Source organism: Propithecus coquereli, unplaced genomic scaffold (genome assembly GCF_000956105.1).
Source record: "Propithecus coquereli isolate 6110/MARCELLA unplaced genomic scaffold, Pcoq_1.0 Scaffold5, whole genome shotgun sequence".
NCBI lineage: Eukaryota > Metazoa > Chordata > Mammalia > Primates > Indriidae > Propithecus > Propithecus coquereli.
In genome coordinates, this window is record NW_012150840.1 from 13,183,842 (window position 1) to 13,206,230 (window position 22,389).

Here is a 22,389-nt window from a genome sequence, read left to right on the forward strand (position 1 = left end):
AAAAAAAAAAAAAAAAAAAAAAAAAAAAAAAAAAGACTACATGAGTCCTTTCTCCCAGTAACGTTTAAAACAGTTTTAGCATCTAATGATGATTGACTGATTCCTTTTAAAGTTTTTATTCTGAGCAGGTATAATAATAAATTCTTTAGATTTGGTAGTTATTGATTTTCTTTGTTGTCTTCGCTTTAAAAATTTTATCTTGGTGATACATGCACATTATTAAGTGAAATAATGCTGCCTAATTTTATAATGAAAAAATAACAGTTCCTGTACTCCCTCCTTAATTGCCACCATTTCTTAGAGAAGTTATTTTTAAATCTTTTCCTTCTTTGATTTATAAGTAATGTACATTATGGTCATTTGCTTTTTGTAAATTGTGAGATCTGCATTAAATGTTTAGAAAATAAACACTCATAAAACCCAGCTTCGTCAAACCTTAATATTTTATGATGGTAGCTTCAGATTTTTTTCCAAAGAAATAAAATACTACAATTAAAAGCCCTAATTCCCATTTCTTCTTTCTCTTCCAGGACATAATCTACCATCCTATATTTCGTGTTTAGCATTGCTGTGCATATTTTTATCTTTAATTACATATTATATATTCATAAGAATATATAAGTTTTAATTCTGTATTCCTCCACAGTTTCCTTTTTTCCACCTAGCATATATGTGGCTCTAGTTTATATACTTTTCACTGTTGTATACTTTGTGTTATAGAAATACACCATAAATTCTTAATTTTCTGTTGATGTTCGTATGCATTGTTTCCAGTTTTCGATATTATGTTTTGCTTTATTACTGTTTTTTTCATGGTCATTCATTTATTTCACAATTGACTGTCATTACATTAGGCTGGGAGAGGAAGGAGTCATGCACCCCTGCTATTCTGTTGTCTTTCAGACAGAATTAGAATCCAGGTTCTAATTGTTTTTAAGATTGGGATCAGAGTCAAAAGAAGTTGACTGCTGCTGTTGGGTGTTGGGAGCTGCTTGGGAGAAGGACAGGAAACAGACATGGAGCTGACCATGGAGGGTTCATGTTCTAGGGCTTCCATCTGGGTACCTGAGGATCCTTCCTGATTAACATGGGTGGTGGGATGGCGAATTGTACCACAGTTCCTCAAGGTGAACAGGGATGGTACAGACCTGGGCTGGTACTCAGGAATTGGAAGGATGACCCGTCTGCACAGAGAGCACCTTCAAAGATGTTGTTGTGTCTGTATCACAGAATCCTTTGTTGGGCCTCCCCATAGGGACAGGGCCAGGGTTAACTCCTTGACTTCTGGTTGGCCTCATGAGTAGTGCAGTTATGGATGCTGCACCGTTGGAGACATTGTTGCCTGCTCTTCCTTATGCCACTCTGTTTCAGGCGGTGAGCAGTTGCTTTAGACAGTTCATGATTCGTCTTTCTTGTCACATTTAAGAAATTCGTACTCTTTTAGGAAACTTCTGGGATCTTCTGGGCACTCTGAGTTTTAATTGCTTCATTAAACCAGTTTTCTGGTTTCTTGGTTTCATTTTTCTCCTATACTTCTGGGAGGGTTCTAGTAATTTTATTCTAAAGTCTGACTCCATTTTTATTCCCGAGTTTTCTCCTGAGATTATTTTTACTGCTGCCACAGGGCCTAATCCAGGGTCTGCAGAGAACTAGCACTTAGAGTACCATAATGGAATCCAGGAGAGTCATAAGGTGTTCAAATGTAGAAATATGTTTGCTCCTCTCTGCTTCTGGCAATCTTCTTGTTTTTCTGTATTCTTGCTGCTGATACATGTCTTCCTAGGTGTATGTGAAAAAAATTACGTATGTTCTCTTAGGAGTAGAATTCCTGATTCTTAGGGTATGCTTATCTTCAGCTTTATAAGATAATGCCAATATTTTGCAAAGTGGTTATACCAATTTATACTTACTGCAGGAGTGTCTAAGTTTCCATTCTTGTATATCTTATTTAACACTTTGTGTTTAGACTCTTAAATTAGTTGTTAATCTGATAGATGTGAAATATCTTGTTCCTGTTTTGATTTGTCCTCTCTTTATACTTTTGCTCTTATCTATTGACTTGTTATTATGGTAGATGAGGCCTGAACTCTTTTATATGCCCCAGTCTCCTTTCCCCAGTTTCACAATTTGACAAAATTGTTTATCAGTGTTGTTATAACTATTATGACTGGTAAATAGTTTTGCCAAAACGAAGTCATGTACAAGGATTGCATTTCTTTTCTTGTACAACTATTTGCTCTCCCTGAGAGATTATTAATTGCTTTATTCTTTCATGTTTATGATTTTCTGTAAATGTATTAAAATTTTCAAACTTTTCCATCAGTTTTGCCTTACACCTGCCCTTTTTTCTCCAATTACTAAAATGTTTGAAGAAAGCTATCAGTTTCCCTTCTTTTTTAGAGATTTCGTGCCAGATCCCTCTGTTCTTCTCAGCTGTTCATCCTGGGATTTATTCTGTCTTCCTCGTATTCTCCTTATTGCTCTCCTATGTTGGATGTTTTGGGTTTTTTTTTTTTTTTTTCTTTACCCCTACCAGTTGTGCTGTGTATCTCTGTTGGATGTTTTGGATCCCACATCTTGCTCTTTTGCTGACATACAGAAGCTTGCTGTGTATGTGGCTATAATACATCATCGATTTGTGATACATACATGATATATAAGGGCATGCGGTTGGTAAATTTTTAGAATCTAAACCTAAAATGCTTATTATTCTGTCTCATGTGATTAGTAGTTTACCCAGATATAGAATTCTATGTTGAAGTTTATTTTGCTCACATTGAAAGTATTGCTTCATTGTGTTGTGTCATCTAATGCTGGTTTTGAGAAGTCCAGTAGCAGTCTGAATCTTCTTTGTATATGACCTGTTACTGTCTAGAATGTCTCTCCCAGTTTGGATTTCACTAATTCGAAGTTTTAATTCCTGATTGTGTGAAATTTCACTGTTGATTGTTGGGTTTTAAAATTTTTCTTATATCATTGTGTCAGTCACTTGGTGGACCATTTCGTTCTGGAGACTTGTATTCTCTTTTCTGGAGAAATTCTTTGGCTATTATTTGGTAATTCTCTTTACTGTTTTTCTTCAGGAACTCTTTTTATTTGGATGTTGAATTTCCTGGATTGACCTAAGTCCCTTTTCTTTTCAATTTTCCATTTCAGAATTTTTTTTTGTTTGTTTGTTTTTTGAGACAGAGTCTCACTCTGTTGCCCGGGCTAGAGTGCCAAGGCATCAGCCTCAATCACAGCAACCTCATACTCCTGTGCTCGAGGAATCCTGCCTCAGCCTCCCAAGTAGCTGGGCCTACAGGTGTTAGCCACCATGCCTGGCTAATTTTTTATTTCTATTTTTAGTTGCCGGGCTAATTTTTTCTATTTTTAGTAGAGATGGGGTGTCACTCTCACTCAGGCTGGTCTTCAACTCCTGACCTCAAGTGGCTAATAGAAAAATTAGCTGGTGTGGTGGCGCATGCCTGTAGTCCCAGCTGCTCGGGAGGCTGAGGCAGTAGGATTGCTTAAACCCTGGAGTTTAAGGTTGCTGTGAGCTAGGCTGATGCCATGGGACTCCACCCCACGTGACAAAGAAAGACTCTGTCTCGGAAAAAAAGAAGATAATAATAATAATGCTGTAATGCTTTTAATTTATTGGAAAATAGGGGATTTTCTGCAAATGAAGAATCAGTAGGAATTTATGTTTTCCTTACAATGATTTGTTACACATTTCTTTCATATAAGTTTGTGGGAATTAGGAGAATTTTAACTAAATTACTGATGTGATCTTAAATTTCTTTTAAAATTTTTTTGATAACATTAGTAACAATTTTTCTTTTTTTACTTCTATGCTTTGTTTTTTTTCCCCCAGTGGGAATATAATTGTGCTCTTATTTTCATTAAAAATTATTTTAGTTTGTTAAATGTAATGATTTCCCCTCCCCTCCCCAGAAATGTGGTTTGGTCTTGAGCTGGAAGAGAGTACAAGGTGCTTCTGGAAAACTTCAAGGTAGGTCATGTTTTCCTTGTTTGTTGATCACTTTAACCCGTATGCTTAAATCACTTTGCATGATTTACTTTCATTGTCCTTAACAACTCTTTCCTTAGCACTCTTTGCCTTTTTTACTGGAGTAGGATTAAAAGGCAGTTGGGATGGTGTTGGCTGAGAGTTGAGATTAGAAGGTGGAAATGTAACAGGAAGGTGAAAGGAGAGGAAGAAATTAAAATTCCTTAGATTAACTGGTTTCTTATATTTGAAAAAGTCCTTTTTGTCTCAGCAGTACTATATGATCAAGATGGAACAATTAGAACTTAGGAAGAGAGCAGGAGAAAAGATAATCAGATAGCCCATTACTCTTGAATGCAAACTGTACTTTTCATACTTGTTGGTAGAAACACCTGTTTGATATAATTTTTTTAACTTCATTATGGAAAAATTCATACATACATAAAATTAGAATAGTGTGATGAATTCCCATTTATTCACCACCTAGGTGTATCAACTCATGGCCAATTGTATTTCTTCTGTACCCTATCAATTTCTTCCTCTTTATGTTATTTTAAAGCAAATCTCAAGCACCAGATGATTTTGTGTATAAATACTTTAATATGTATCTCTAAAACATAAGGGCTTTAAAAATCATATCCAAAATACACATAAGGACTAAGAAAATTAACTGTTTTTCCTATCATTAACCATTTTTCCAATGTCCATTTTTCTCCAATGTCAATTTTTTTTGTTGTTGGTTTTGGTTGTTTTTTTTTTTTTTTTTTTTTTGAGACAAGAGTCTCACTCCGTTGCCCAGGCTAGAGTACTGTGGCATCAGCCTAGCTCACAGCAACCTGAAACTCCTGGGCTCAAGTGATCCTTCTGCCTCAGCCTCCTGAGTAGCTGGGACTACAGGCATGAGCCACCATGCCCGGCTAATTTTTTCTATATATTAGTTGTCCAGCTAATTTGTTTGTATTTTTAGTAGAGATGGGGTCTCGCTCTTGCTCAGGCTGGTCTCGAACTCCTGAGCTCAAATGATCCACCCACCTCGGCCTCCCAGAGTGCTGGGATTACAGGCGTGAGCCACGGCGCCCAGCCTTCTTTTTATCTTTCAAGAGAATGAGCTGGTGTCCTCAGAGTTCTCTAGCTCCCTGTGGATTTTTTTTTTTTTTTTCTTTTTCCTGAGACAGAATCTTGCTCTGTCACCCAAGCTAGAGTGCAGTGGTGTCATCGTAGCTCACTGCAACCTCCCTGGGCTCAAGTGATCCAGCCTCCCTAGTAACTGGGACTACAGGTGTGCGCCATCACACCTGGCTAATTTTTTTTTCTATTTTTTGTAGAGACGGGGTGTTGCTCTTGCTCAGGCTGGTCTCCTGAGCTGGAATGATACTTCCACCTCGGCCTCCCGGAGTGCTGGGATTATAGATGTGAGCTACCTTGCCCAGCTCTTTTTTTTTTTCCTTTTAAATCATTTGGAATTTGTGAATTGAAACATATTTAATGTTATTATATTTAATATGGATTAATTGTAGTTTTTACTTCTATTAAAGCTTTTATCTGCCTTTGCAGGTGGTTTTGACATGACCCTAATTGCCTTTGATAGTTTCCTTGTTACCTGATATGACAAGATGTTCCAAGCTCATCTAGTACTTTTTCAGCTCCAGACTTGGAATCAGCCAGTTCTCCAAGGAGCTTTGGAAAATTATTTTGAAAATTATAATCTTGGCATTAGGTACACTCATCGTGCAACAGTGGTTTGGTGTTTGTTTTTAGGTTTCCCCCTGATTCCTAAATCAGAATCAGGACCAAAAGGTTTTAATTTAACCTCTTCTTTCATATTTCTCTCACACTGAGAATCCTAAGTTTCAAGGACACTGGGGATGATAGAATATTAAGTAATTACTTACTTGCTTTATCTCACACATAGGACAGTTTCAGACTAGTATTACCAGTTCTGTCATTAACAATACGATTATTGAAAGTTACTTTTTGTTTTTTTTTTTTGGAGATAGAGTCTCACTCTGTTGTCCGGGCTGGAGTGCTATGGCGTCATCCTAGCTCACAGCAACCGCAAACTCCTGGACTTAAGCAATCCTTCTGCCTCAGCCTCCCGAGTAGCTGGGACTACAGGCATGCGCCATCATGCCCGTCTAATTTTTTTCTATATATTTTTAGTTATCCAGCTAATTTCTTGCCCTTTTTTTTTTTTTTTTTTAAATAGAGACGAGGGTCTCGCTCTTGCTCAGGCTGGTCTCGAACTCCTGAGTTCAAATGATCTGCCTGCCTCGACCTCCCAGAGTGCTAGGATTACAGACATGAGCCACCACGCCTGGCCTGAAAGTTACCTTTTTAGGGAGCAGGTCTTTTTGTGATTAAAAATGTGTGGTCAAATTTGCTGTTTCAATATCACTCAAAATGGTTCCTCTCTCTGTGATTGTGTCATTAACTGTATACATATTTAGATTCATTTGTTTAATTTAAAAATTTTTGATTGCTTTTTAATTTTTTTTTTTTTTTTAAGGGGACAGTATCTCACTATGTTTCTCAGGCTGGCCTCAAACTCCTGGGCTCAAGCCATCCTCCTGCTTCATCCTCCGCAGTAGCTGGGACTACAAGCGATAGCCACCACACGTGTCTTAATTTTGTTTTAATAACCACTTTTGGTCTAAAGCTATGTTAATAGTGAGATTGACTAGTTATAAAATGAAATATAGAAAAAAAATAGGTACCTAGAATAAAAGATCACTAATTTTGTAATTTAACATCTCAGAATTAAAAAGTGCTTTATATTTAGGTTCAAGCAATCTATTCTTATTTGTGACTGTTAGGAAGTCTGGATGGAATCAATTCATGAAGTAATTAAGAATCATTTCAGGTGGGGTGTAGTGGCTCATGCCTATAATCCTAGCACTGTGAGAAGTGGGAGGATTGATTGCTTGAGCTTAGGAGTTGGAGACCAGCCTGAGCAAGAGCAAAAGGCTCTTCTACTAAAAATAGAAAAACCAGCCAGTGTTGTCATGTCCCCTGGTAGTCCCAGCTACTTGGGAGGCTAAGGCAGGAGGATTGCTTGAACCCAGGAGCTGGAGGCTGCAGTGAGCTATGTTGATGGCACTGTAATTTAGACGGGCTGATAGAGGGAGACTCTGTCTCCCCCCCCAAAAGAATCATTTTAATCATGAAATTCTAATAAGTAGCAATTTGCCTAATTTTAATTTTTCTTCTTTTCCCGTTACTGTTTTTCTATCTTTTTTCTTTTTCTTTTGGTTGTTTGAAGGTGCCGAAAGTGAAATGGTTATCAAAGGGAATTGAAGGACAGGGGTGGAGTGACAACTTGAGTAATTGTTAACATGTGGTCTCTGGTGATTTTAGTTTTCCATAATTTTTAATTTTTCCTAATTGTATCGATATCTCACTAATTCTTTACATCCATTGCTAGCCTTCGGATTCTGTGAGTATAAGGAGCCTGAATCAACCCTCCGTGCACTCAGATTGTTGCATGATCTGCAGATTGGAGAGAAAAAGCTACTTGTTAAAGTTGATGCAAAGACAAAGGCACAGCTGGATGAATGGAAAGCAAAGAAGAAAGCTTCTAATGGGGTATGTTTTCTGTAGTATTATTTGTTTAGGCCAGCTGTGCTATTTCAATGTAAATACTTTTCAATAAATGAATCTAATATGGGGCTTCACAAGATCATCATAATATGTGCTTGTGGCTTAAATGCAGGAGGGTATTTTATAGTTTGTAGTTATTTTAAGCCTTTTGTCTACCCACAGTGGGTGGATGACTGTTGGTTTGCTTGTTCCAGGTTGGGATGAAGGTAGTAAGGGAGGCTGGACAAGGTTAACTTGCCAGAGAAAACACTGGTACAGACTATTCCAAACAGAGCTTATTCATTAAGGCAGCTTTGTAAGTAAGTACAAAATATTTCAACCTACACAATTTCTATTAGTTGCCCTCTCTTTTAGAAGTACCCAGATTCTGAGATGAATGAAAATAAGTTTTATTTCCTTTCCTCAGCTAGATGGCTTTATTCAGGCTTATATTAAGTAAAGCTAAAGCAAAGGAAATTTTTGTATGTTGTGTTGTAACGTGTGCATTATCATCCCCTCTCAACAAACAAAATATAGCTAAAACTTGAGTGTTTATTTCCTGATTTCCTCTTCCTAGTTCCTTTTTGGAACCTTAAACTGAACAACTCCAAGATAGATGTATTATCATCTTCTGCTCCCAAAAGAAAAAAATCGAGAGTAGCCTTTTGCTCTCATCAAACTTTGAGTATCTTTCAAAATAGAAATAGCTTTCATGTCCCTCTTCCCTTTTATAAACACATTATATGGTCTTTGTAAAGGAAACAAAAAAACCTCAAAAATTAAGCAAAGTATAAATAAGAAATTAAATGCCACCCATAATCCCATCATCATAAGTAAACACTGTAGACATTTTGATTGTTATGTTCTTCCAGAAGTTTTCTCTGGGTAAATGAATACAGTTTAACTGGAATATGTGAATTTGTTTTCCTTTCATAAAAACAGGATTGAATTTTAAGTATTGTTTTATAAATAGCTTTTTTGCCCACTTAATTCTGTCTTTCCTTGGACTTTTACTGATTCCTTACCTGATTTCCCTGTGTTTAGTTTAATCTGTTACACTACTAAGTTTCTAAAACATAAGTAAAATTTTGTCAGACTCTTGCTAATTATGTCAAATCCATCCTTAATGGTTTTGGATTTCTTAAAAAATAAAGCCCATATTTTTAGCATGGCACTCAAGGCTTGCTCCAGTCCACTTTTTTAGCTTCCTCTTTCCCTCCCTCTCCATGTACCAGTCCATGTAACCCTACCAGACTCCCTTTTTGCTTTGCTGGCTTCTCGTGTCTTTGTTGCCCATCCAAGCTTCCTGTTAGAATTCTATCCACAGTTATAATTAATATGTCTCTTGATTCATACAGCCTTCATTAACCCTACCCTCAGTTCCTCTCTTCCCATATAAATTTGCAGATGTATGTTAGTCTTTTTTGTAGCACATATTGTTTATATTTCTTTCTGTCATAGCCTTTTGTAACCTTTCTCATTCCCATATCCTCCTTCACCCCGAATCTCTAATTACAAGTAGAAAGGGCAATAAGTTCATGGACTCTTATTTGTTCTTGTACCTCTACAGCACCCAGGACAGTGTCTTGCATACAGCAAGAATGGAACGAGCATTTATTTACAGTTGCAGTTATGTTATTCGCCTTACTGTCCACACTCAGCTTCATAAGAAAATTATATTAATAAAATATAATTTCTGTGGAATATAAATTGTATCTCAAATGAACAGTATTGCCTATCACATCACTAAAACCTTAAGAAAACAGAAATGTTTGCAACAAGTATTTTCAGATTTTCCTTGCTGTGGTAGGTAACTGAGCACTTATCTGAAAGAAAGGATCAGCCGGGTGTGGTGGCTCACACCTGTAATCCTAGCACTCTGGGAGGCCGAGGCGGGAGGATCGCTTTAGGTCAGGAGTTCGAGACCAGCCTGAGCAAGAGTGAGACCCCCGTCTCTACTAAAAATAGAAAGAAATTATCTGGACAGCTAAAAATATATAGGAAAAATTAGCCGGGCATGGTAGTGCATGTCTGTAGTCCCAGCTACTCAGGAGGCTGAGGCAGGAGGATTGCTTAAGCCGAGGAATTTGAGGTTGCTGTGAGCTAGGCTGACGCCATGGCACTGTAGCCCGGGCAACAGAGTGAGACTCTGTCTCAAAAAAAAAAAAAAAAAAGAAAAAGAAAGAAAGGATGGAATCAGTGTCTTCAAAGTTACCTAGTTTTCTAAGACTCACTGTTTTATTGGATTTAATGATTGGTTTGTGAGGCGGTTTAATTTGTAGCATCTGCAAATGGTATACTAAAAAACTCTGAAAATGAAGTAAATCACTATATATAAATAAGGAAGTACACAGTTGTATGTCTTTGAATTTTATTTGTAATCATCAGCCAGAGTAACCACACTTTAAATCTGTTTATATGTTTCTTCAAGAAAAACCACCTTCAATAAAAACATACAGAACAATTATTTCAGATAAAATGAAATTAAAACAATTAACAGACATCACTTATATGTTTTATTGTTCCAAATGTTATATGTATGTTTTCTAGGTGTACTTTACATTGTGCCCAAAGGTACTTGAAGTCACAGGATAAACATGGCATATTTTCCTGCAATGTCAATTTTACTCAACAATATACATTTAAAAAATTGGACAATTTTATCTAATATAAATTTTTTTCAATTAACTTAAGCAAATATAACTATATAGTAGGGTAGATTGCAGATTTGCTATGAAATTTCAAGATAAAATATGAGAGAGTGCTTGTTCATTCTCCTTTATTGTCGATTAGTTGGGGAAATTTAGAACGCTGTAATTTACTTAGGTAGATGATAGGAGAAAGAAACATTTTGAACCTATGTGTTACTTTATCCAGACATTTTCCTGACTTCCAGGCAGACGAGAAAACACAATTAGCTGTATAGTTCTCACTGACTGAGAGAAATGTGAGTTTGTCTAGGAGAGTAGATAGTTTTTATGATACAGAATTTTAGGAGGAATCATGTGCTTTATCATATGACTTGATGAAAAATTTTATTTAAATTTTGCAGAATTTGTAGAAGCAACTACAAATTGCTTTTCTTTCCATTTCTTATTGACCTTTCCTAGAAGCATTTCATTTGAGGTGGCCATGCTATAATCTAGTCCATGTCCTATGGCTTTGTGACTGTTTAGCAATAATAGCATAGGAGAAGATGTATCTGCTTGATTGTCATAAGTTCTAGTTTTTAACCATACATTCAAGAATGAACTCTGATGCTTGTTGGAGATACAGATATTTTCTAGAAAGAGCATTACAAATACAGATATTTTCAGAAAGAGCATTACATTCTAATAGAAGACAGATGCTCCGAGTGAACATCTTTGCCTGGAAATTAGTCTTGTTGAGTCTGCATTTTCTCGGAAGAACTACATTTGCTAAGTTCTCAAAAAGGTTCTTGTTTTGAACTCCAGAAATCAATGTGCCAAAGAATGAGCCCAGAAGAACTGTTTAACTTCACAACTATTAGCTTTACTGTTAAAACTTTTAATTCTTCTGAAAAGAGCCAAATAGGCAGGCCACATAAACGTCTCAGAAAATCAGTTGATTTCTTTTTTTTGTTATTTATTTATTTGTTTATTTTTTCACTTTTACCCACACAACTACAGCTGCATAATCAGTTGATTTCTATCAGCCACTTGTACAGCTAAACCATTCACCTTTTGCTACCCAGTATTACTAAATATGCTTTCTGGTTTCTGAAATATAAGAAACTGGAAATCAACAAATCATTTATGGTTGAAGACCCAGAGATACAGCTTTAGATGAAACTTGGAAACCCTGTGGAATGATCTCTTTAACCAAAAATAGCTTTTCCTTCAGTAACATATCAGGTTATTTTTGTTTTTCTTACATTATCAATCAGTTAAGAGATTTGGGCTAATAAGCTTTCCTTTTGAAAATGTAGATTGAGGGGCAATTATTCATTTGAAAGGTGATGTGAATTAATTCATTCTAAATGCTTTATTTCTAATTCAGGTAAAATAGCCATATTGATATTTAAATTGTGGTTTACAATGGAGGGTAATAAACTTAGGGGCTATGGTTATTTTTTATGAGTAAGCCTTTGGAATTACAACCCCACTTCTATCCCTATGCTTAGAAAAGTATGGAGATAAGAGTGGCTCAGGGAAAGGAATTCAGAATGCAGGGGATATGCCAAAGAGAAACTGAAGGCTTTCTAATAAAGTATATTTTTATAATTTAGAATTAAGGTCTCAACAGCTGAGAATTTGGGTTGAAATAGCCATATGTGCCTCAAGATGTAAGGTTTCAGTGCCAGGTTATTATTGGAGGGTTAACTCTTTTTCATTATAAACCTTGGGGGAAGCAGGGTATCACTGAAGGAATTTTAGATGTGTATAAATTAAAGACCTTATTGTGATATATTATTGATTTAAAATAAGAAAGGACAACATCAGTGTAATTTTACTTTACTATACTGCTGGTAAATAATTTTAGTAGTTCAGTTATATCTCAGGTAAAGCATCTTGTCTTTATCCAAGATGCCAAGTAGAAAGTTGGTTACAAGAAGATTGGATGAAGAAGCAGGTTTGAGAAAGTAAGAAACTAATTTAGAGTGGTTATAATACCACATAATGCCTTATATTGAAGTTATCTGTATCATAACCCATCTCTTACCCTGTAGTGGAATTGCTTGAGGGCAGGGTTGTCTCTTTTTTCAATTTTGAATTTTAAGTCCTCTAGGGCAGTGTCTTTCACACATTATATTCTTAATAAGAATTTTTGAGCACATCAACTTAAGAGATACTTGTTGAATATGCATCCATTGGAGACAGCTTTCAGAATACTGACGGTTGAGTTATGAAATCACTGCTAGGTTATATTGTTAAGTAGCCACAAGGCATGAAACTCACCTTGAATAGAGTTGCATGCATTATGACTTAGAGCCTGGCATTTATTTGCAAGAATGTGGTTTTTGTATATATTTTTAAAAATGTGCACAGTATATGTTTACCAAGTAAATTCCTAAGTATTTTGGGATATGCACAAGAATAGCATTACATTAGAAGCCAGTAATTTTTTTTTCTCCACAGAGACAGAGTTAACAATCTAGACTTCTTCTCGTAAAGGACTATTATTCCCAGCTGCTTGGGAGGCAGAGGTAGGAGGATCTCGCTTGAGCCCAGGAGTTCGAATCCAGCCTGGGCAGCATAGCAAGACCTCGTCTCTTAAAAAAAAAAAGGATCAATAAAAAAGTCCCACAAATAATCAGTTACTTATTTGTGAGAAGCGTTACATGAATTTACATGTGTTACGTGTGTTTTTATTTTTTTATGTTAGATGTGTAACTCATGGAGTGGGAGATATTAGAGTTGATCCCTTAGTGTATAAGCGTATGCTTTTAAAAGTGGTATTCCTGCGTTATAAGAACTCGTAAAAACCAGTGGGGCAAAAAAGAAGCCTTCATTTCAGCTCCTAACTTCTCCAATTCTTGCATTTTTGATATATATATCTATCTAGTGTTTTTCTTATTTTGTTTGTTTAACCTACATATATACTTTTGCTCATTCTATATGGTGGCTATCATAGCATACTTAAAATTGTATTTTGCTTTTATTACATGACTAAATTTTCAACTGTTGAATGTCTTTGCAAGAATGAATGAATTAGTAAATATAGTTAGTAATTATCATTAGTTTGCTATTATTGAGCAAGACAATCTGAAAAATTGTGAAAGCTTTGCAGGTATATTGTTTAGTGTGCTAGTCCTGTGATTTAATGTTTTTATATCTGGTTGGGGGGCCAGGATTTTAGCTTTTAAGGGAAGGAAGAAAGAAGAAAAATGAAAAAAGTGCTAGTACCCGAGGAAAAAACAAAGTAAAACAAATGAAGCTTAGTTTGTGAAGTTAAGAACAAAACCAGTTCTGCATTTAATAGGACTATGGAGATATTTTGGAGAAAACATGTTTGCTTTGTTTATTAACTTGTTTTAGAATGATTTTCATTTTCCCTCTTGATTTTTCTTCTTCCTGAATTTGCCATGTTTTTTAAGAATGCCAGGCCAGAAACTGTCAGTAACGATGATGAAGAAGCCTTAGATGAAGAAACAAAGAGAAGAGATCAGATGATTAAAGGGGCCATTGAAGTTTTAATACGTGAATACTCCAGTGAGCTAAATGCCCCCTCACAGGAATCTGACTCTCATCCCAGGAAGAAGAAGAAGGAGAAGAAGGAGGACGTATGTGTTCTGACAACACAGTCATTTCTACAATTTATTTTTTATGATGTCACTCTGATGCCTTGATTATATTTTAACTTTTGAAGGGAAGATAGAATAACTAGGGTCTATAACAATATACAGGTTGAAAGAAAATGTTCGGTTCTCTTACACTTATTTCTTTTGGATATACTTAAGAGAAATTATAAGGACTATAATTTAAAAAATATTGGAAGTGTTTTATATACCATGAAAAAGTACTGTAAAATATATATTTACAGAAAAATATGTATACACAGTCAGCCCTCCTTATGTGGCTTCCACCTCTGTAGAGTCAACCAACTTGGACTTTAAAATATTTAGGGGGGAAAAAAAATAACAGTACAACAGTAGAAAATAATACAAATAAAAATCAACGTATACCAGCTATTTATATTACATTTGGTTGTATCAGATATTATTAAGTGATCTAGAGATGATTTAAAATATATGGAATGATGTGCATAGGTTATATGCTATTTTATTAATGTATAAAAGACTGGAACATGCATGGATTTTGATGTCTTTAGGGAGGGGTCCTGGAACTAATCCCCCATGGATACTAAGGGCCGACTGTGTGTGTGTGTGTGTACACACACGCATATAGTGTGTATAGAATCCTAATTTGACTGTGTTTTACCAACAAACTTCCTAATTTTCTGACCAAAATGTTCCTGTTATATATTTTGGGATGCTCTGGCATGGAGGTTTACACTTATTCGTGGACTAAATTAAGTTTAAAAAAAAAAAAAAAAAACCACCACAACAAAAACTTTGAATAGTGATGAAGTAGGAACTGATAATAAGGGGTAAAGTGTTGTGTTTTGCTTTGTTTTGTTTTTCTTTCTTTTTTTTTTTTTTTTTTTTTGAGACAGAGTCTCACTGTGTGGCCCGGGCTAGAATGCCGTGGCGTCGTCTTAGCTCACAGCAACCTCAGACTCCTGGGCTCAAGCGATCCTCCTGCCTCAGCCTCCCGAGTAGCTGGGACTACAGGCATGCACCACCATGCCCGGCTAGTTTTTTCTATATATTTTTAGTTGTCCAATTAATTTCTTTCTATTTTTAGTAGAGACGGGATCTCGCTCTTGCTCAGGCTGGTTTCGAACTCCTGAGCTCAAACAATCTGCCCGCCTCGGCCTCCCAGAGAGCTAGGATTACAGGCGTGAGCCACCGCGCCCGGCCGCTTTGTTTTGTTTTAACACAACATATTTGGCCTTATTTTGCTTTACTCCCTAATTATGGTTGTTTTGTCTCTAAGCCAGAAACCAGGTCTCATTCACTGACGATTTCCACCATTCTTTAATGTTTAGCTGCCTTTCCTTTTGAGACCATGTCTTATTTCCTCCGTGGACAGTAATGGTATCAAACATTAAACTGGAGGACTGTGAAAGAGGAGCACAAGTTGAAACAATCCTCCTCAGTAAATTGAATGCTGCCTCTTCTTCAGACTAAGCTAATTGATAGTAGGGAGTCCAGGTTGACAGCAAATGTTTGGTTTTCTTACACCCATTGCCTTTGGATAAACTTAGAGAAATTATGGGGAGTGCTCTTTAAAAATATTGGATGTATTTAGTGGATTGTGTAGGTCATTGAAAAGTACTATAAAGAATATATGTTATGATTAGTTATCAAGGGGTAGCGACAGTTCATATTATTTTTTTATCAGGGCTTTTTTTAGGCCATCTTCAGTTTTCTTTATGGCTAAATACATTTTTATAACTTGGCTTATTCTTCCTCATTTGGTAATAAAAATCTGTCTGGTGAGGTGCAGTCTCTTAGAAATGGGATTTAGTAGGGTCAGTAAGGTGTAAGGTAATGGAGGCTTGTAGGGTTCGTTTTTTCTTCTTCCTCCATTAATGGGAAAGGAGAAGAATAACTAGACATTTATTCGATTTGGGTTGGGAGTAGAGGATGAAAAATCTTGCCCTGTGGCAGGAATTATAGGTAAATTTTGTTGGTATGATTGTTTCCTGTATCTTAGAGGAGATGAGGGAGAAATTCTGCAATGCTCTCCTTATTCCATTGTTTGTGGGGGTGTTGGAGAGGAGGTGGTGGGTAATTGTAAAGAGCGAAATCATATTTACCATCAAATAATTTGAAATCAAGAAAATATAAGAAGTACTATATTGTTCACAGTATAAATGTATAGAGCATTGCTTTGCAGAGTAGCGTGAGCTTTGTTTTTGTTTTTTTAATCTTTGTCGGTTTTTCCGCAGATTTTCCGCCGATTTCCAGTGGCCCCACTGATCCCTTATCCACTCATCACTAAGGTTCGTTTAAATTGTAGGCTTTGACAATACCTGTGTTTCACTGCTAATTGCCAGTTTTGTGTTTCTTGTCTATCTGATTTTTCACTATTTAACTTCAAGTTGTTAGATTTGTTACTATAGATGTGTTTTATTTATTTATTTACTTATATATTTTGTATGACCTGTGCAAAATATCTACCATTTAACTTTTTATGTTGATGTAGATTGATCTTTATTCATTCCCTCCTGTCCCCTCTTGTCTTTTAGGAGGATATAAATGCTATAGAAATGGAAGAAGACAAAAGAGACCTGATATCCCGAGAGATCAGCAAATTCAGAGACACACACAAGGTAGTATTCTTGTTTTTTCACTTGATACCAATCTAGACTTTTTACAGAATCCAAAGCAAACAGACAAAAAATTCAACCTTACATTAGAATATAATTTTAAATGCATTTTATAGGTTTAATTGATATATAGATAGAAACAAAGAAACAGAAGACCAATACCATATTAAAGTGGTCCTTGACATAGTGTGCTTAGTTTTTTCAATTACTGACTACTCTGCAGTCATCTCACTTTAATATGAATAAAAGCTAACTTTATCTTTAGATTTCAACATAAACATCAAGTTCAGAGTTAAACTAGATTCAAGGGGGCAACAGGATAACATACACTGTAGTGTATTTCTGGGGACAGTTATTTAACTTAATCTTAGGAAAACCTTTTCTTTAGAGCTGAGATTAAAATTTAAGGTTTATATTTGTATAGATTTGAGTTGAGTGGGGGAGATTTTTAAAAGTAGGTCAGTGGTTACCAGACTTACCAAATTTTAGATGCATGGAAGAACTGTAAATTCCCATAAAGCTAATCTATTCATTGACCCCCACCATTATGATAGAGATCATATGGTGACTAATGCAAGATGAAACTCTCAGCTTGGAAAGTAACAAGGAATAGGATGTAAGTATGAGCTTCTGTTTTTTATTATATTTATGGATGCCCCCTCAGAAAAATATGCAAAGGGGTAACTGGCTTGGAAATGGGTCTTTGTGCATAGTAAATCCCACTCACGAGTTTTGCCTATTTAAAGCTTCTCTTGAAGACAGTGCATCTGTGAATGTTCGCTGGTGTTGAAGGTGATGCTTACAGATGGTGATATGCAAACATTGCATGGAATGTATTTTGATGTTAGAGGTAATAAAGTGTTGCTGGTTCTTACTCATAGACTGAGAGATCTTAAATTCAGTGAAATGTTAAGTGTTCCTTTTTTATTCAATCTTATTTTTTCTTATTGCTTTCAAAATCCCAAGTTGACAATTATTGCCAATGAATCAATGCTGCTGAACACTTATTATCCAGATGCCCAGCCCTATCTCATGTACACAGTGCTTTTTCAGAAATTAAATGTGTCTGAAAGCACAAATGCGTAATTCTCCCAAAAGAAATTTTGAGAGCTGAAAAGGTGGTCTTTGAGAAGTAGTTTCAGAGGAATACTTTTGGTTGTACAATGTTCAAATTGAGGGCTGAGTAAGCTTAAAAATGGTATATAGTTGTGTGTGTGGTTTACCCCCTTTTTATTTTTATTTATTTGTTAAACCCTGTCATGTTATTATTAAATTGTGAGGAGATCATGTTTTTAAAAACTAATTTAAAATGTGTTTGCTTCAAAGTTTGAGAATCTGTCAGGCATTTCACTGCCTTAGTATTATTTCACTGGGGGGAATGCTTTGAATTTCCAAAATGTGTTTTAAAAATAAACAATCAAAATGGAAACCAAAAACAGTTCTTTTTATTGGGTGATGTGATTAAAGGGGATGTTTGAAACTCTAGTAACAAAAAATGAGCTCAGTGAACCTTTGCATGTTTTGGTATGAGTTTATTAAATAACCACGGACTGTCAGGGAATCAGCGTGGCAGGGGGCGTCCATTTACAGCACGGATGAGTCTGAAGAGAGAATAAGGTAAGATTTATGATTTTTTAATCTGCCCTTTCTTCTTCATTACTTTCTTACATCTCTTTAGGCTCACTTCATTTTCTTTCTCCAGTCTTTCTTAAAAAATACACATATATATGCTATATATATATATATATTCACACACACATACATATATATATATATCTCATATATGATCTTTTAGAAAAACATTTAGTATGGACTAGGTTTGCTCACTTTTTCGTTTATTTAGAACCAAACTTTTGAAGTGAGGTCTGAAACAAATTGTTATTTACATCGCAAATATAAGTAGCACAGTGAATAAGCAAGAGTAAAAAAATTGAGGAATTCTACAAATGAAATTAATATGGAAGAGCTAAAATAATCTGTAAGTATCTATTATCTCAGAAATAAATTTCTTTATAAGTGTATGACACTGAGGTAAGTTTTATGTAGTCTAGCCTCATATTACAATATAAATTTTTATGTTTCATTAGAACTGTTTCAAAAATGAGATTTTTGCCCCTTTAATAGCTTTCAGTTTCTGTCCTCTTTCAACCATTTCTTATTTCTTCCTTTCGTAGTTTCAATGTATTCAGTATCGGCTTTGCCTGCATTCTACTTTGATACAGACTGGCACAGCAGCTGAATATATTGACCTCTCATACATTAGCTTTTCTTTCATAATCCTCTATCAGTTCTCTGATCCATGAGCAAGAGAAAGAGTATCTAACAGGTAAGATTGTTTTTTAAAGTTGTTTTAAATGCTTTACATGACTGAGAAAAGAAAAATGCACATTTTATTATTGCAGTTTAAATTTCATTTCGGTGGAACTAAACATGGAACCAAAGAGATAAATGTGTTTTGTTTTGTTTTGCTTTACCTGTTTGGGGTAATTTTTTTTTCTTAGTTTGCGTAGAAACCGTGTGGTACACTGGTAATCTTGTCAGGGTACAAACTTGGTCTGACATTGTTATTTGGTTTATTTGTGAACCATGTACTTGCTCTTCCTCCCAGAAACATAGCTTGTAGGCAAGGTTAATCCAGTGTTGGCGATCCATGTCCTAGCACAGCATCTGTAAGTTAATACACAATCATTCCTTCCAAGGATGGATTTATCATTGTAAATATATTTTTATTGTCTTGCAGGCATAATGGTCATAAATATATTGCTTTTAAATATTTTTAATGAAAATATTACAATTATTTACATTTTGCTTGAAGTGAGTGATTTTCGAACTTTTTGTATTTGGTGGGCTGTCCATCTTGTCATGGTGGGAGTAAATGTTACCATACATCAGAAGGCAGATTTTGGCTGAATTCAGCTTGTGTTTCTTTTGGAGGGTGGGCAAACCAGAGGGCAGAGATTATGTAGTTGCATTACAGTGACCTGACTCTCCTCCCCCACCTGCCCTTTAAAATCCTTAACTAGTAACCTTTAGGTAATGGGGAATCTGAGGTTATAATTAGCATCAATAGTCTTCCTGATTTACAGAAATTCATAACGGGCAGAATTAAATTTTAGCCATGTGATTGTATTTACAGAAAGTATTGTGAACCACTACATTCCTCATGGTCATTTTGGTTATTACATAGTCATTGATTGGTCAGCCACACTTGACACAATCTCCCAGCATCCAAGATTGGAGATTCCTGGTCTGTGTAGAGTATATGGTTTTGCACGAAATCTATCTAGTCTTGTGATTGATTCAGTTTAATTTGTCAAGTTAAACCACAAGTATTTAATATTAAAGTACCAGTGGTTTGGTGTTTTTGTTCTCAGTATTGGGCATTGCGCCGGGAAAAATCTCAATAGTGGAGCTACAGAGTTAACTCTAAAAGTACTTTTATTGGTTTCTAGAAACTGGAAGAAGAGAAAGGCAAAAAGGAAAAAGAAAGACAGGAAATTGAGAAAGAACGGAGAGAAAGAGAGAGGGAGCGTGAAAGGGAACGAGAAAGGCGAGAACGGGAACGAGAAAGGGAAAGAGAACGTGAACGAGAAAAGGAGAAGGAACGGGAGCGGGAACGAGAACGGGATAGGGACCGTGACCGGACAAAAGAGAGAGATCGAGATCGGGATCGAGAAAGAGATCGTGACCGGGACAGAGAAAGGAGCTCAGACCGTAATAAGGATCGGAGTCGATCGAGGTAAGGCTTTATAGAAGTTACCGTTTCCTTATAGCTTTAATAGAACTACAGGATAGCCCTCGGTAGGACCATTTGCATTTATGTGATGAGAGAATTTCCTTAGAGATAACAGTGTCACACACGGATAACATTGGTGAAAGTAAAAATTTTCAACTCTGTGATTAGCTTCTGTCTGAGGCCAATTTTTACAGAAACCCAGGACCCACAAGCTAACTATGTACTCTGTTTTGGGCAGATAGGATTCCCTGCTGTCTCTCTGGGTTTGTGGATAGTTTTTCTAGTTGCCCTTTCGTTGAGGTCCCATATACTGAGAAGTCAGCTCCAGCACCACTCCTTTTAACTCCTGGTGTATTTATTTGGTCCTGTAGCCCACTGGACTGCCACAACTTATCTTCCTGGCTTTAAACTTATTATGTATTTGTAGCTTCTGGTAATTTCACTTTTTACTTTATTTTTTTTTTAAAAATTTTTGTTAATTATATTGAATTCTTTTGATAAGTCATATCATTCTTGAGGAAAGAAGTAGAACAAAAATGAATAAGGGAATAGAGAAAAGAGGAGAAGGACAGAAGAGAGAAAAGCTCACCTTTTTTAAAGCTGGTTTTAAAATATATATTACTGTGTTGCAGTTTTCCACTTTAATCCACCATGTTGCCGAAACTGGAAGTTCAGTCTTTAGTGGTCATTAACCTTACCTTCCATCCTTCCCTGATACAGCCATTATTAAGAATTTAACATGTGTAAAGTCAGTACTTTTGTCCAGGTCCAGTGGCTCATGCCTATAATCCTAGCAATTTGGGAGGCATAGGCAGGAAGATTGCTTAAGACCAGGAGTTTGAAAAACAACCTGGGCAACATAGTGAGACCCTGTCTCTCCAAAAAGTCAATCTTTTAAAAGGTTCATGACGTATGTATTCATAAAAAGTGTATTGTATGTGTGTATGTAATTGGATCCCTGACATTTTATACACACACACACACACACACACACACACACACACACACACACATATTCTGCTGTTTGGCTTTATCACTGTGAATTGAATATTTAAGAACTTTCAGTGTTCATACATATAGTTCTAATTTATCTGTGCAACATACCAAGATTCTCTTTGTCTCCATGTTTGCCAACAGTATATTCTTTGAATCACTAACATTTAACATGTTCATTAGTCCTTCTTAATTCTTTTGGGAATTAACAATTTTCCTTTTTTTTTTTTTTTTTTTGAGACAGTCTCACTCCGTTGCCTGGGCTAGACTGCAGTGACATCCTCATGCCTCGCTGCAGCCATCAGCTCCTGGGCTCAAGCAGTGTTCTTGTCTTACCCTCCCAAGTAGCTGGGACTACAAGCATGGGCTACCATGACTAACTAATTTTCAAATTTTTTGTAGAGAATAGAGTCTTGCTGTTGTCCAGACTGGTCTTGAACTCCTGTGCTCAAGAAATCCTCCTCCTTTGGTCTCCCCACCTGCTAGGATTATAGACGTCAGCCATGGCACCCAGCCAATTTCCTTTTTTGTATTGTATACTGTTATGTGATTGACTAGTATTTAGTATTTCATTAATATTTCATTATCATTTAGTTGTTTTTCAGTACTTTGTAATGTGTACTCAGGTTTTTGGTTTTGTTTTCTGACATAGTAAGCATTAACATTGACTTTAGAATGCAATTCATAATTTTGGGGTGGAATTATTAATACATCTTTCTGATGCGTTTACAATTCTACAGAAACTGAATGCTAAATTCTGGCTTGTGAGTTTGAAATATACATTATTTCAAAATGTATATTGTGGTCCTTTCCTTTGGTTTTTATGGGAAAACACAGTAGACTGAATTTTTTTTTTTTTTTTTTTTTTGAGACAGAATCTCACTCTCTTGCCTAGGCTAGAGTGCTGTGGCATCAGCCTAGCTCTCATGGCAACCTCAAACTCCTGGGCTCAGGGGATCCTCCTGCCTCAGCCTCCCAGGTAGCTGGGACTACAGGCATGTACCACCATGCCCAGCTAATTTTTTCTATTTTTAGTTGTTTGGTGGTTAATTTCTTTCTATTTTTAGTAGAGACAGGGTCTCGCTGTTGCTCAGGCTGGTCTCGAACTCCTGAGCTCAAGCAGTCCTCCAGCCCTGGCCTCCCAGAGTGCTAGGATTACAGGCGTGAGCCATCGCACCTGCCTGGCCAGTAGACTGAGTTTTTGGTCTCTCTATCTCTCTCTCTCTCTCTCTCT

The 22,389-nt window shown here is 36.1% G+C and overlaps 1 protein-coding gene across 2 annotated transcripts in view; it reads left to right on the plus strand.

The window, feature by feature from the left end:
* The window catches only part of RBM25 (RNA binding motif protein 25), a 51,111-nt gene that overhangs the window by 17,620 nt on the left and 11,102 nt on the right, over positions 1-22,389 (plus strand). For both annotated transcript variants that reach the window (XM_012656181.1, XM_012656182.1), the window contains exons 5-10: positions 3,937-3,994; positions 7,413-7,573; positions 13,626-13,811; positions 16,046-16,099; positions 16,346-16,429; positions 19,879-20,165. In XM_012656181.1, coding sequence (XP_012511635.1) covers positions 3,937-3,994; positions 7,413-7,573; positions 13,626-13,811; positions 16,046-16,099; positions 16,346-16,429; positions 19,879-20,165 — 830 coding nt within the window. The remainder of the gene's footprint in view (positions 1-3,936; positions 3,995-7,412; positions 7,574-13,625; positions 13,812-16,045; positions 16,100-16,345; positions 16,430-19,878; positions 20,166-22,389) is intronic.